Here is a 13,854-nt window from a genome sequence, read left to right as displayed (position 1 = left end):
TGATTTTGATTACTGTAAAACAAACACTCCCAACTCCAGTCCCCGTCACCCAAATCCCACCATCCTGAAGGCGGGCGCTGTGGCGTGTGGGGGTGGATGCGCCAGTCACGTTTGGAGAAGCCCTAGGATTCTGCCCTCTCCCACTTCCCCCTGGCCACCTGGTTTCCTGCCTTCTTTCCAGTCCTCCGACTAGGGTAAAGCCCAGGGCGGTGGGAAGAGTCCTGGCCCCCAGTCAAACTGGGCATGCTCAGTGGCGGAGCAGGTTTGGGCCGGGCCTGGGCAGCCGGGGTGCTCGCGCCGCCGCTCCTAGCCTGAGGGCGCGCAGCGCTCGGGGCCGTCGCCTGGGTGGGAGGACGCGGCTGCTCCGCTCGCCCGCCCGCCCCGCCGGACGCGGCGCCGCCCGCCCCCTGCAGCCTGTGCTGCAGCTGCCGGCCACCGGAGGGGGCGAACAAACGTCAACCTGTTGTTTGTCCCGTCCCCATTTATAAGCTCAGCACCACAAGGAAGTGCGGCACCCACACGCGCTCAGAAAGTTCAGCATGCAGGAAGTTTGGGGAGAGCTCGGCGATTAGCACAGCCACCCGGGCCACGCTGGGCGAGCGCAGGCAGCAAGAGCGCAGGGCGGCGCGGCGTCCGTCCCGGGAGCGGAACCCGGCTTTTTCTTGGAGCGACGCTGTCCCCAGGTTGCTAATCCCAAATGCACCGGCTCATCTTCGTCTACACTCTAGTCTGCGTGAACTTTTGCAGCTATCGGGACACTTCTGCAACTCCGCAGAGCGCATCCATCAAAGCTTTGCGCAACGCCAACCTCAGGCGAGATGGTAAGAGACTCACTTTATTTTTTTTTAATGTCAACGATAATCATGTTTGCTGTTGTTGTCATTGTTCTTTCTGGGATTTTTTCCCCCTTTCTTTCTGAATCTTCCGTATGAACCCGGGCTGAATGGATTGTTTGGGAAGGGAGGTCTTGTGCCTGTCCCCAGTCCTGAGAAAACCCCTTCTTCCGGAATGGGACTGAGGGATGTGGGACGCAGCATGCTGGAGGGGATAGGATGAGTCAGGTGGCTCATCTCCGTTGCACCCTTGAGAAGTCATTTTGGTGTCCAATGAGTCTCTGATACCAGGATGCGGTGCCTCATCCAGGAGTTGGAGAAAGTTGCAGGCTGCGCCGCCCCTTGGTAAGGCTCTTAACCTTTTAAACTTGTGATAGGTGGAGGGACTCAAAAGTGGCTGTCTCTGAGCGACTTATTTTTATTTTTTTAGTGGGGAAAGGGAAATGATGTGTTTCAGTCCAGCAGTTGTATCTGGAACAGAGTGAGAATTTATGTATATATTATTTGTTTTTAGGAGATGGCCATGTGCAGCAAGCATATTGCCATTTCCGTCCCCTAAGTGACTTTCATTGAAGTTCAGAAACTCAGAAGCCAGGAGACAAGGACTTCTGGGCTTTCATCTCTACCACAGGGAGACCAGGCTTCTGCTGCTAGTTTCCTTTGCATAGAAGGCTTTCCAGCGGTTCCCAAGGAGCAAAGCTTGAGACAGCTGTCCTGAGAAAGGTCTCAAGCAAGCTTGTTTGTTTTCCTTTACTGTGGAAGACACCTGGGTCACTGGGTCCAAAGACTCTACATTGAGTTTATTTACTTTCTGGGGCCTCCACCTACATCTCAAGTTGATTTAGCCTTCAATTCCCACTGCAGCCAATGTTCCCAGCAATTTGCAGCTGTTTCTGCCATGTACCTGAACTCACCCATAGGTTTTTGGGTTTTGTTTCTTCCTACATCAATATCCTTCTCTCTTGCCTGCTGAAAGTTATAACACATCCCCCAGGGAGACCACCAAGCTATTCTTGATGGTTTCACTGTTTGAGCTGGCAACGTTTGACTGTCTTACTTGGTAAATTCATATTATCCATCTTACTGGATATCTTACTATCCATCTTACTTATCAAGTTTTTTTTTTCTTGGTATGTCCTTAGTTTGGGCTTGACTGAAGGACTTTTGTACTTTGAAAGGGAAAAAAAAAACTTTATTATATTTTCCAATGACAAGTAGACTGTGGATTTCAGTGTGCACAAGTCACCTGCAGTGGTTGGTGTAGGTGTGTGGCAGGAGAAGCCACAGAGTCACCTTACATTATAACTGTGTCACCTTACATTATAACTGTGTTTTTATATAAAATACTACAGCAGCACATTTTTGATAACCCTGTATCTTAGTTAGGGCACAAAGTTTTCTTTCTAAATTTAAGAAAAGATTTAGTCCCAAGACCAACTTTTATGGTTTTGTTTCATGCTTTAATATTCACACTAGGGACAGATGTTCTCCTAGCTGATTTTTAGGATTTGTTCATGTTTGTAGTTTAAATGTCCTTTTAGCTGCATAGAGTAAAATTCCACTTATAATTTGCATGACTTCATAGCCATAATTTTGTAATCCTTAGCCTCTCAAGTATCAGTTACAAGAAGTCAAGGACACAAAGTGAAAAGTATGTAACCGTTGCCCATTTAACCAAAGATTCTGACTAAAAGGGGTTATGCAGTTTAGCATTTTTTTTTTGGAAGGGAATAATCTAAACGTGGTTTCCATTGTTAAAACTCTATACATCTGTCTAGGCTATATGGAAAGTGCATTGTTTTGTCAAAATTTTAAAAACTACCCTGAATTTATTATTTCTTCATATTTTAGTTAAAGCTATTTTGCAATTACTCTAATAGTACACATGCACATACACTCACACACACACACATTTTGATTAGATCTTATTGCTCAATATTTTTGTCAAAATCATCTTACAAATAAGATTAGGAAGGAGGAAAAGGTAGTTAGGCATAAAAAAAATTGTTTTTTATAGAGTAAAAAATGTTGACAATCATAATGAGTTGTTAGTTTGGGAAATTCAGAATTGCAACTTTTTCTTAAATAAGCATGCATTGTCCAAGAGGGGCAGTATTGTCCCCAAGACGGTGGTATTGGATCTTAGAGTATGAAAAAAATCTTAGATATTGTAATGGTTTGTGTTTCTCCAAAGGACTAGCATATATGAACAGATAAACTGTTTTGTGGTATTAACATTCCTAGGGAGGGAGAATGATTAAAAAAACGTCTAAAAAGGCTCTTTATTGGGGTGATGGGTTAGTGATAGTGAGAAAAACATTGAGAACATTGCCATAGAGTCTTAGTGAAAGAATAAGAATAAAAAGTCTTTTAAAAAGGCTAGACAACATTTGGAAAATCTCAATGGCAATAATTGAGCTGACAGAGAGAAAGTAATGACTTATTAAATTAAAATCTTGTTCTGATTCCAAACATTAACAACTTGCTTTCCCAAATTTCCCTTATGGCTCATTGAAGGGGACAATATTCTTGCACGTTTGACTATCAGATTAAGATACCATATAAAGATAAGATACCATTGTGAAGAATATGGACATGGAATATAATCAAGGGAAAGATGGAAAATAAAAGTTTCCAAGCATTAATTTAGGACCTTTACAAAATCTGGCTTTCAGAATGCAAATGGTAGGACATCACAACAAAAAGTTAGATGTGACTCTTTATTAGAAGTTTTAGAAACTATTATCTGATGATGGACATGTCTCCACGCTTGAATGCCATCCATTTGTTCTGCCAGCCTTGTTAGATGCTACCTAATGTTGAGGTCAGGAAGGGAACAAAGAGGACAGGTGTCCTGTCCAGGGCATGAGATATGTTGGATCCTGTCCAACTTTATACAAGAAAACTTGTTTTTGATCTACTGTGCTGAATAACTTCAGATAACTGGAGTAGCTATGAAAGAAGGTGGACATAACATAGTGTTAGGGTTAGTAAATGATAGTTTTATTCTACCCATTGTAGGATGCTTCTTGCTGCTATCTCCCAGCCTTCCAAAACTTTTCATAACAATGTATTCTTTTTCTAAAAGGATATCTGCAGAGCCTGTCTACCTGCAGAATGGCTAAAGGTGGCCCATTGGTGGAGGATGGTTGAATTTGGCCCCTCTCTCAGGGAGGAAATAAGGTTCTATAGCTAAGAAAGATTAAAATATAATAATTCACAGTACTTAATAGAATGCTTACACTTTCTTATATCATATTTATTATTTATCAGTCTTGTTCAAACTGAGTTATTTTTGATACTCATTCCTGCCTCTGGGCACAGAGCAAATCTTAATTTACCAATAGCATCTACAGATTCTTATTTTAGTGCCTATGCAGTTAGTGCTTTGGTAATAATAACTGGCCACAACTAAGTGGTGCTCAGAGTGTGGATCAAGAAGTGTAAAGGTAGCAATTAACTGACAGTATTACTTACTTATTTTAAAATCTAACTAGATAGAACTTCCTGCCTAGAGGGTTAAGAATACAGATGTACTCTTCGTTTTCTTGACCTTTTGTAGCTTTCACAAAGTATGGGTGTTGGTGGTAAACAATTCTGAATTTAGTCCTGTATTACTGGATAATACACCAGTACTTGAATCATCTATTATGTTATCATTATCTAGTGATAGGCCTGCAGTTTTAGTAATTGTGCTGTCTTAGATTTTAAAATAAGCAAGCTCCTTTCTTAAATAATGTGGCTTTCTATTGTCATTTTTGATGACAGCCCATTGACTTCAGTGCAAAGATCAGAGCTTATAGGAAAGGCAACAAAACAAAGGACAATATAAACAAATTATTTTTAAAATATCCGAAAGCTGAGAATCAGATTAGGGACTAAATCTCATGTTCTTCTGTGTTTATATTTTTTGTTCAACTCTAAGAGTATTAAAGCCTCATAATCTTAAAAAGCGCCGATTACATATTTTAAATGCAAAATGGCTTTGACCTGACACTGTAGATAAATTCTATTTAATAAAGATTCTTTTAAAGAGGAGAATTTAGCCAGGTATCTTCATGCTATACAGTGGAGGATGCCACTAGGTTTTGAGTTACATTAATGACCATTGTGAGTTCATTGAATGACAGTAATTTTTGTCTACAGGATTTTCCTTGCAGTGAATGAAAGCAAAACTCTATTGTTTCAGAACAATTATTCAAACAATGGAGCAGAGCCCACAGAGTCACTGATCTCTAATGACTAGCCATAAGTGTAAGCGTGCTGTCACGGAAGACAATGAGTGTATGTGGTCTCAGATCCCTATCATTCTAAGAGTCTAGAAGGATATGTGTATTTCTGTCTTTGTCCTTGAGAGCTGAGTCATAATGTAAATCATCTTCCTTCTGGAACTTACTGTTGAACTTTCTTTGCTAAAATAATCTGATCAGTGTAAAAAAGCAGTTCCAGAACACCTTAATAAAATCCTTCCTTTTATTAAAATAGGAAAATCTTTTAGCTGAACCAGGTGTAGGACGGTTCTAACTCATCTATGCCATGCATTTAGGATGCATAGCAAAAGATCAAGATGATTTGAGGGTGGAAGTGAGTGAGAGCCTGAGCTACTTGGACTTTTTCAAGGTTTTCTCTTTTCAGGTCATTCTTTACTTTATTTAATCTGTCTTCTAAACACACAGAGTGGTATAGTGGACTCTGGAGACTCAAAGGGGGAGTGGGAGGGAGTGAGGGATGAAAAATTACCTATGGGGTACAATATACACTATTGGGGTGATGGGTACACTAAAAGCCTGGATTTTACCACTGTTAAATATATACGTATAACTGAATTCAACTTGTATCCCCTAAATCTATTAAAATAATAAACAATATCACCATAAGTCCAGGAAAAAAAAAATAAAGGCGAAAGGTAACACAAATAGTTCTTTATCCCAAGCTCTGCTGCTCACCCCTGCTGTAACTATTACTCATTTATTCAATGATTATTTTTTTTTGCATCTCAATCTGTCATACCCTGTGCTGGAAACTTGGTATCTAGCACAATCTGAATGAACTATACATGGTTCCTGCATCTTCTTGGCATCTATAATCTAGTGGAAAATGTAGATAGGTAAGTAGTCAGTTCGAATGTATTGTATGTATCTTTCAGATGTATTCGGGAAAGTGCTAAGATTCTCTACAAGTGCCTTAGAGGACAGTGCACAAGTATTGAGGAGGCTGAACACGTGTAGCATGAGGTTCTCCACCCTTTCATCAACAGAACAGCTCCACATGTGCCTCCACACTTCTGTCTCACACATTTGAGTTCATCATAAGATTTTTTTTTTAAATAGAATTTTGCAGTTAAAGTGTGAAAGCTCTTTATAGTGTGATAGATATTTTAGTGGAGGAAATGCACTCAGGTGTGGGGAATTCACAGGCACATCTAATACAGATTTGAGGGATTGAGAGAGGCTTCCTGGAGGAAGTGGCGTCCAAAGTGAAGAATGAAGGATAAATAGGGATTAAGAAGTTGGGGGCAGTCAGGATGAAGGGAGGAGTTTCGCAGTGGAGAGAACCGCACTTGCCAGATTTGAGGATGAGAGCACAGGTGAGCCAGTGTGCACTAGTGAAAGGCATGAGGAGAAATGTTAGCGAGTTTGGCCTCTGTGCTGAGGGCAGTGGGAAGCCATTGAAAGATTTAATTTGGAGGGAAACATGACCCATTCTGTGTTTGAATGCTGAGGGTTTGAATTTCTGAGGAGTCAGCCAGGCCAGTGCTGTATTCAGAGCCAGTCTTCCTACACCCTCACTGCCTGCGGGACACGGACAAGACTGAATTATTTCATTTGCAATATTATAGTGAAGGATGTGAATGGCTTTCTTAGTCCAAAAGCTCCAAATCCTCAGTCCCTAGTTCCTCACGGTATCCCTGAGGTCTCCCCACCTAGGCTGCCTCTCTGCAGCTCAGCACTGCAGGTATTCTTTTGTTAACTGTATCTGAGGTCTCAATAAGGTAAAGTAAATGGTGACAGTCACCTGTCTAGTGTTTGACAACATTTTAAGGTAGTTCGAATGTCTACATTTCAGAATTAATGCAATTTAAAAGGGAACGTTTTTAGATTAACTTTTACCTGAGGGACAGTTTCAGCAAAAGCTACAGGGGGATAATATATAATAGCGAAAAGAAGAGAATCTAAGACAAAAGCCAAGGCAAAAATGTTCTGCCTGCCCATATTGTATTTTAGGACCAAATGTAAGTCAGAAATAAAGGAGTGAGCCCACAGGACGACTCCAATGTGTACAAGTGCACATACAGGAAGAAATAATTTCTTCTGAATTTTTTTCCCCAGAACAAGAATGAAGGATGCCTTGTTTCTTACAAGTGTTGATGATGCATATAATAATATATCTTTTCCCTCATCTACACCCTGGTATTCTGACATCTATGTATTAGCTTTAAAATTGATAGATTAATACTGTATGGTTTTGTGATTTGTGGGGTGTGCAGTTTAGTGGGCTTATGTGATCAGGAGGCGGGAGGTCTGTGGAAACACCATAGTACAGGCATGTGAGATGTCTTTCATTATAAGGAGTGATCTCTTCTCAAACTTTAAGTTTGGCACTTGAGCACTTTTCCGGAGAGTGTATTTATGAAGACAGTTTTGGATGAAGTGTTTTGCCTATAAAATAAGCCAAACATGATTTGAAACCTCATATATTAGACTTCTTTTAAAATTTTAAAACCTTATTTTATCATGTATTTACTTTTGGTTGACATAAAAATTGTATATATCTGTCATGTACAACTTGTTGTTTTGAAATATGTATATGTTGTCATATGGCTAAATAAAGCTAATTAACATATCCATTACCTCACATATTTATGATTGTTTTGTAATTAGAACACTTAAAACCTACTTTCTTAGCAATTTTCAAGAATGTAATACATTGTTATTAACCATAGTCACCATGTTGTATATATTAGGATTCTTTATTTTTAAAATTTGAAATCCAGCATTCCTTCTCTGGACTGAAGGAGTTCAGGGACACTAGCTGGGTGTGACCGGTGAGCAGGAGTTGAATGAACTGCATTGGTTCTGAACAAGTTATTTCAGACCCACTGTGAGAAGATACTGACAAGTTCTGCATTTAAAACATTTAATAAGCAATATAGCAACTACTTACTTTTACAAAAGTTAGCTGTTCAGAAACCTCAGCTACAGAAAATGCAACCAAATGAAATGACAAATATGCAACAAATCTGCTTAAAAGCAAGCTAAAATCAGTGTCACAAAATGTATAAATGAGTTTGTAAGGATCTTGCAGTAGACACTGAAAGACCACGTGTCTTTACTCTCCATGTTATTCTGTCACAATGGTTTATGTGGCTCTCATACCCACAGCAAATAAGAGTGTGGTATTAGAATAGAGGAGAGGACTGGTTTGAGTTTTTCACACTATTAGCATTAAGAAATGACAGCTGGTAGTTTTCCTGCCTCCTCTTATATTTCTAGGCCTTGAAAAGCATCTGTAAGACCTAAGCAAGGCCAGCTGGCTTAGGCTTCTCATTGAATAAGGTGAAAATAGTTCCAACCTGTCTCTAAATGTCACTAGGGAATTACTGTATTACAGCTCAGTAAAGTTGTTGATTTTTAACATATTGTCCTTGAGCCATAAAGAAGGTTCAGATTATGTGTCTGAGTTTACCAGGTTCATAAGCTGGAAATGGTATTAGCTTAAGTATATATTGATTTCAACCAGAAATTGACAATGTTTACTATGAAAACCTTGTGGAAAATAATGATTGTAGCCTTGATTTAGATAATAAACTATTATTATCATCCCTCTAGTGGTAACTAATAGATTTGTGCTAGTCAAGAAGGAGGTGAATGGTGATTTACTGGCCCTTTGGATTAGACCCTTTTTGGGTACAGAATCTTTAATAACTTGAACAAAGACAGAAAGCACATCTACCAAACTTGCATACTTTTGCTGGAAAAAATAGTTAGTTGGTTGGATCAGAGGCAGGGGCTGGCAGACGTTTTTTGTAAAGAGCCAGATAGTAAATATTTTAGGCTTTTCAGGTCGTATGGTTTTTGTTGCAAGTACTCAACTCTGCCATGACAGCATAAAAGCAGCCATAAGAAATTACAAAGTCAGACTGTGCTCTGGTCAGTGCAAGTCTGAGTGTGTTGTGATCTTAGTCCCTCTCTTTTGCACAATTCTACCTCTAACTCCTTTAGCTCCATGACCTAAATCCACAGAGTTTAATACTCATCTATCTTTAAACTTTTCCATTTTATTGGCTCCATCCCTTCCGCCAGCAAGTATGTTCAAGTTTCTTCCCGCTGTCCCACAACATACACAAGTCGTTTTTCTGTTTCTCTTCACTTTATCATCATTTAAACTTCCTTGGTCTCACCACAACTCAGTGTCTCTACCTCATCTCCTCTCCTGTATGCATTGCGATTTGAAATCATCCCCACTGCTCCACTGAGCTGCTCTGGGGTAGTTCACTAGGATTTGGAGTCTCCTTGGGGATAGGCCCGTCTCTCCTTGAAATGTTCTCTCCCCTTGCCTTGACGCTGCCCCTCCTCTGTCTGAACTACTCCAAAATGACAAGATGGAAATGAAGCCAAAACTAACACAGGACTCATTGCAGGTTCTTTGGAGAAGCAAGTGGGAGAAAGTCTTAAAAAGCATATTTTACGTTTCATTCTTTCCCTGTTGTCATTATGAATAGGGAAAGAAGTAGGAAGGATTTTTATAATGTAATGGGAATACTGTTAATATATAAAAAAGAACATTCCAAGATAAAAATAATGTGATATTATTACCTATCAAGTTATACAGTTGCCGCGTTTTTGAGGACAAAACATAATATTCTTTAAATGGGAGGATACTAAAGAAATATGACATTGAACACATACATACTTTTTTGTTGCTGAATACTCTTTTGTTTTTTTGTTTCCTTGGCTGAGTCTTCTTGTCTGCCCTATAAATATTGGTATGTTTTCTAGGGCTCTCACCTCAGACTTCCAACTTTTTTCTTACTGCTCCTCTCTGAAAGATCTTAGTTTATCCTGGGTCAGTTGCTACTTATGTGTAAATGACCCATACATCTGCATGTTCTTCTTCTGCTTCTTTACTGAGCCCTAGAATTTGTCCTTTTATTTCGCTACCTGAGGTCTACAATGGTTGATCCCACTGGTAATTAAAGTAAACTCTCCAATTTGGTAAATAACCGTGTGAAATAATTAGTTTTTAAAATATTAGGTTGTTTATTCGATGGTGAATTTCTTAAAAGTAGTAATCATTTTTTGTTGTTCTTCTTCCAAACACATCAGAATTGTTTTTGAATGAAGTATTGAGTAGAACACACAGATGAGATATCAATTTTAGATAGAGGAATTACAGCACTCTATGTAGACTTGCCTGACTCCCAACCCTCTCCAAGTAGAACTGGCTACTCCTTTATTTATCCCACATTTCTATCATAAAGCCTACAATAGTGCGTATTTATTTACATATCTGATGAATGTGGGTATATAGGTGCTACCTATATCAATAATACAACTGAGCATCCTTTTTGTCCATTTCATTTGCTGGTACATAGGAGAAGCTCTATAAGGTTTGATGAATCAGTAAATCAGTCAGTGTCCCCTTTTAATGTCAGATCTTTGGGTTGCAAAAAAAGCCCTCTCACTATCAGGAAGATCAGATTAGAGAAAGTCACAGAGATAGTAAATTAATTTTAGGACACTTTAATCTTTAGCAGCTCGTACAACATTCATGTGGAGAAACACGGAGGTAGGAAGGCAATAAAGAAACACATATTTGCATAAAATGCATGCACAGTGAACAGTAAGTAAATAATTATGTATTATGTTTTTAAAGTAAGTGGGATTCATGTTTGTGGGTTCATGATCATAATACATGATATTTCTTAAGTGCTTTTAACATGGCAAAGTGCTTTCATACCTGTTATAAACAGTGATTTGGTGTGAAGAACTGGTTATATGTTTCCAGAAAGCTTTGCTGAGAATCCCAAGATTATACATACCTTCATACTGCCACTTTCGGCATAAGCATATTTCAGGTTAATTTTTGATTAATATTAATGAAATGTAGAGAATTTTCAACTGTCTCAAAAAAAAAAAACAATAAAACTTCATACAACACTCCTACTAGGTTGGATCCTTTTTGGTATCCCTTTCCAGTATTAGTATTTAAGTACTTTTTTAAGTACACAAAATTCATGCTACATAATAAAGGGTTAAAATAAAAAAAGGTGGAAGTAAATTAAGGATCAGGAAACAAGGCTTAAGAGTCAGTTTGGATGATAGACTACAGAAGTTTAAGGAAAAATTAATGCATCTTCATTCTGCTTATAAATTTATCTATGGAAGAACATGTTTACACTATATGTTATTTTACTGAGTATAAAACAAGAGAGTTATTATTGAATATAAAAATATTCATTTGCTATAACAAAAACCTCATTGACAAAGTTGCTAAATATGGAATTAAAGGATTTTTAAACATTTGTTAATTTAAAAAACAAACTAAAATGGAGTGAGAGCTACTTGGAATTTAGTTTAAGTACAGTGTATGGGAGGATTATTTAAATGTTTTAGGAAGAGTCACTGTGGCCATATTTTGATCCTTTAGTTTACTACTTTTCCCCAAAACCAACTGCAATAAACATACACAGTACTTGTTTATTCAACAAGTATTTTGAGTACTGACTGCGTGCAAAGCTCTAGCTAGATGAAACACTATAGAGCAGAAACAGTTAGACCTAAGGCATAGTCTCTGCTCTTTAAAGATTACACTTTGGCTACAGAAAGAAAATATGTATGTGAATAAATATAGGGCAAGGGAGTGCTATATGAGAGCCACTGTTTTGTGACCTAGGGATTTTTAAAAAAAAACTCTGATTTCAAGAGTCTGTCCTATTGATCAAACTATAACTGTAAATTATCCATATTAATATTAGTTCAGTAAGAAAAATTTATATTGTTTGAGTTTTTGTTAAGCACAATATTATTTGAAGATGAAAGACAAATCCCTTCTAATTAAGTTACTACAATCATTATATTAGTTAAAACTTGAGCAGAAAAGTAACATTTATTGTAGGAATGGGAATTATACTTTCTTGATTTTTCTTTTGTATGTTCAGATTTTAGACTAAATACTCCTGAATCATAAAAGCAAATATGTAGACTCAGTTGTCAACCCAGTATGACTTATAACGTTGTATTAATAATATGTATATGCAATGTGATTATTTGACCACTGGATGGCAGTAGACAAAGACAGCTCTGTGCATCCTATTTTTTTTCCTCCCTTGTGGTTGGGAATGTAAATTAAACTAGGGTATTCTCATATTTTCCACATACATTGAAGAAAATAATCTAGGAATAATGGGAATCTATCATTAATCTACAACTATTCTGTATGATATCAATAAATTTTAGATATAAATAAAACATGTTGAGACAATTTAGATGACTGTTTTACTGCTTTGTACTCTTTACACATCCAGTTTGTATGCACACGTAAAGTTTGTGAAAGTCCAATTTAGAAACACTGATTAGTTGAAAATAACTTTGTGAACAACCGTTGCATGTATGCAGCCATGAATTAAAAAATTTCCTTTGGATACATGACTAGCTAGTTGGACATTTAGACTTGCAGGAAGTCCCTGAAAACTCCTTATTACTTGCCAGGTTTATCAGAAATAAGTTACTTTGGGGAATAATGGCATTATTACCATTTTAGAAGTGAGAAATCATCCTCTCAAAATGTTGCAGTATCTGAGATCCTAAGGAAACAGAGTGGAGTGGTGACCATATGGAAATATAAGCACTTGAAACCTGCATCTCACTACCAAGATGCTGAACAGTGATCAGTGATGGGCGTGCAGTAGCCACATCATTGCTGCACATAAATAATTAGGTTGTGTTCATCCGGCTTTTATTAAAGCAAATTGCAAAGTGGATACAAAAATTGACAATTTTTAGTGAAAGCTTTGGGGCAGATTAGAAAACAGTGTTTTGGGGTTTGTACAAGGCTGAACAGTGGCCCGTAAAGATATCATGTCCTAATCCTGGAACTTCTAAATGTTACCTTATGCGGCAAAGACTTTGCAGATGTGATTTCCTTAAGGATCTTGAGATGCAGAGATTATTCTGGATTATCTGAGTGTCCCCTACATGCAATCACAAGTGTCCTTAGAGGAGAGAGGCAGAGGGAGATTTGACATAGGCAGAAGAAGAGTCAGCTATGTGACCACAGAGGCAGAAGTAATGCAGCCACAAGCCAAGGAATGGCAGCAGCCACAAGGAGCTGGAAAAGGCAAGGTAGACTTTTCCCTGGAGACTGCAGAGAGAGTATGGCCCTGCCAATGTAACCGGTTCTATGAACAAATTTCAATGACCCCTATATGTTTTTTTTTAATAATCCTCTACCTTTAACTACTTGACCTTTTGAGTTGTTTCTCAAAAATGGTGGATTTTCTGCAAGACAAAGGAGTTGAGATTCTGAAGGCCCCTGGGTAGACTTCCTGACACCAAGACTTACCATCCATCAGAGCAACCTGCCCTGTGCATGTAGATCCATGTTAATTTCAACAAAACCTGCCAAAATGCATGTAATCCCTTGTTAATTTCTCCTCTTTAAAAAGTCCGAACTCTCCTTTAGTTGGGGAGATGGATTTGACACTGCTTCTCCTGTTCTCTCAACAAGACATCTTTCATACTAAAATTTCCTTCCTTCCTGGGCACTCCTCCTTGTCTCAATAATTGGGTATCTGTGCAATGAGTAAACAGATGTAGGCCTAGGCTGAAACCCCCTTGTGGTTTCAATAACACCAACACCTTGATTTTGGCTTACTGAAACTGATTTCAGACTTTCAGCCTCCAGAATTGTAAGAGAATAAATATGTGTTGTTTTAAGCTGGTAAGTTTGTGGCAATTTGTTAGAGCAGTCACAGGAAACTAATATAATCTTTGATATGAAAAAGAATACTACCTAGTTT

General features: G+C 38.3%; 1 protein-coding gene across 2 annotated transcripts in view; it reads left to right on the top strand.

Moving 5' to 3' along the window:
* Positions 1–294: 294 nt before the first annotated feature.
* PDGFD (platelet derived growth factor D) overlaps positions 295–13,854 on the top strand; it is a 233,306-nt gene continuing 219,746 nt past the window's right edge. For both annotated transcript variants that reach the window (XM_012770510.2, XM_012770509.2), the window contains exon 1: positions 295–821. In XM_012770510.2, coding sequence (XP_012625964.1) covers positions 698–821 — 124 coding nt within the window. In that variant the 5' untranslated portion in view covers positions 295–697. The remainder of the gene's footprint in view (positions 822–13,854) is intronic.

The sequence above is a fragment of the Microcebus murinus genome, chromosome 4 (assembly GCF_040939455.1).
Source record: "Microcebus murinus isolate Inina chromosome 4, M.murinus_Inina_mat1.0, whole genome shotgun sequence".
In the NCBI taxonomy this organism is placed as follows: Eukaryota; Metazoa; Chordata; class Mammalia; order Primates; family Cheirogaleidae; genus Microcebus; species Microcebus murinus.
The sequence above is the reverse complement of the archived record's forward strand: the minus strand, read 5'-3'. Positions and strand labels throughout refer to the sequence as shown.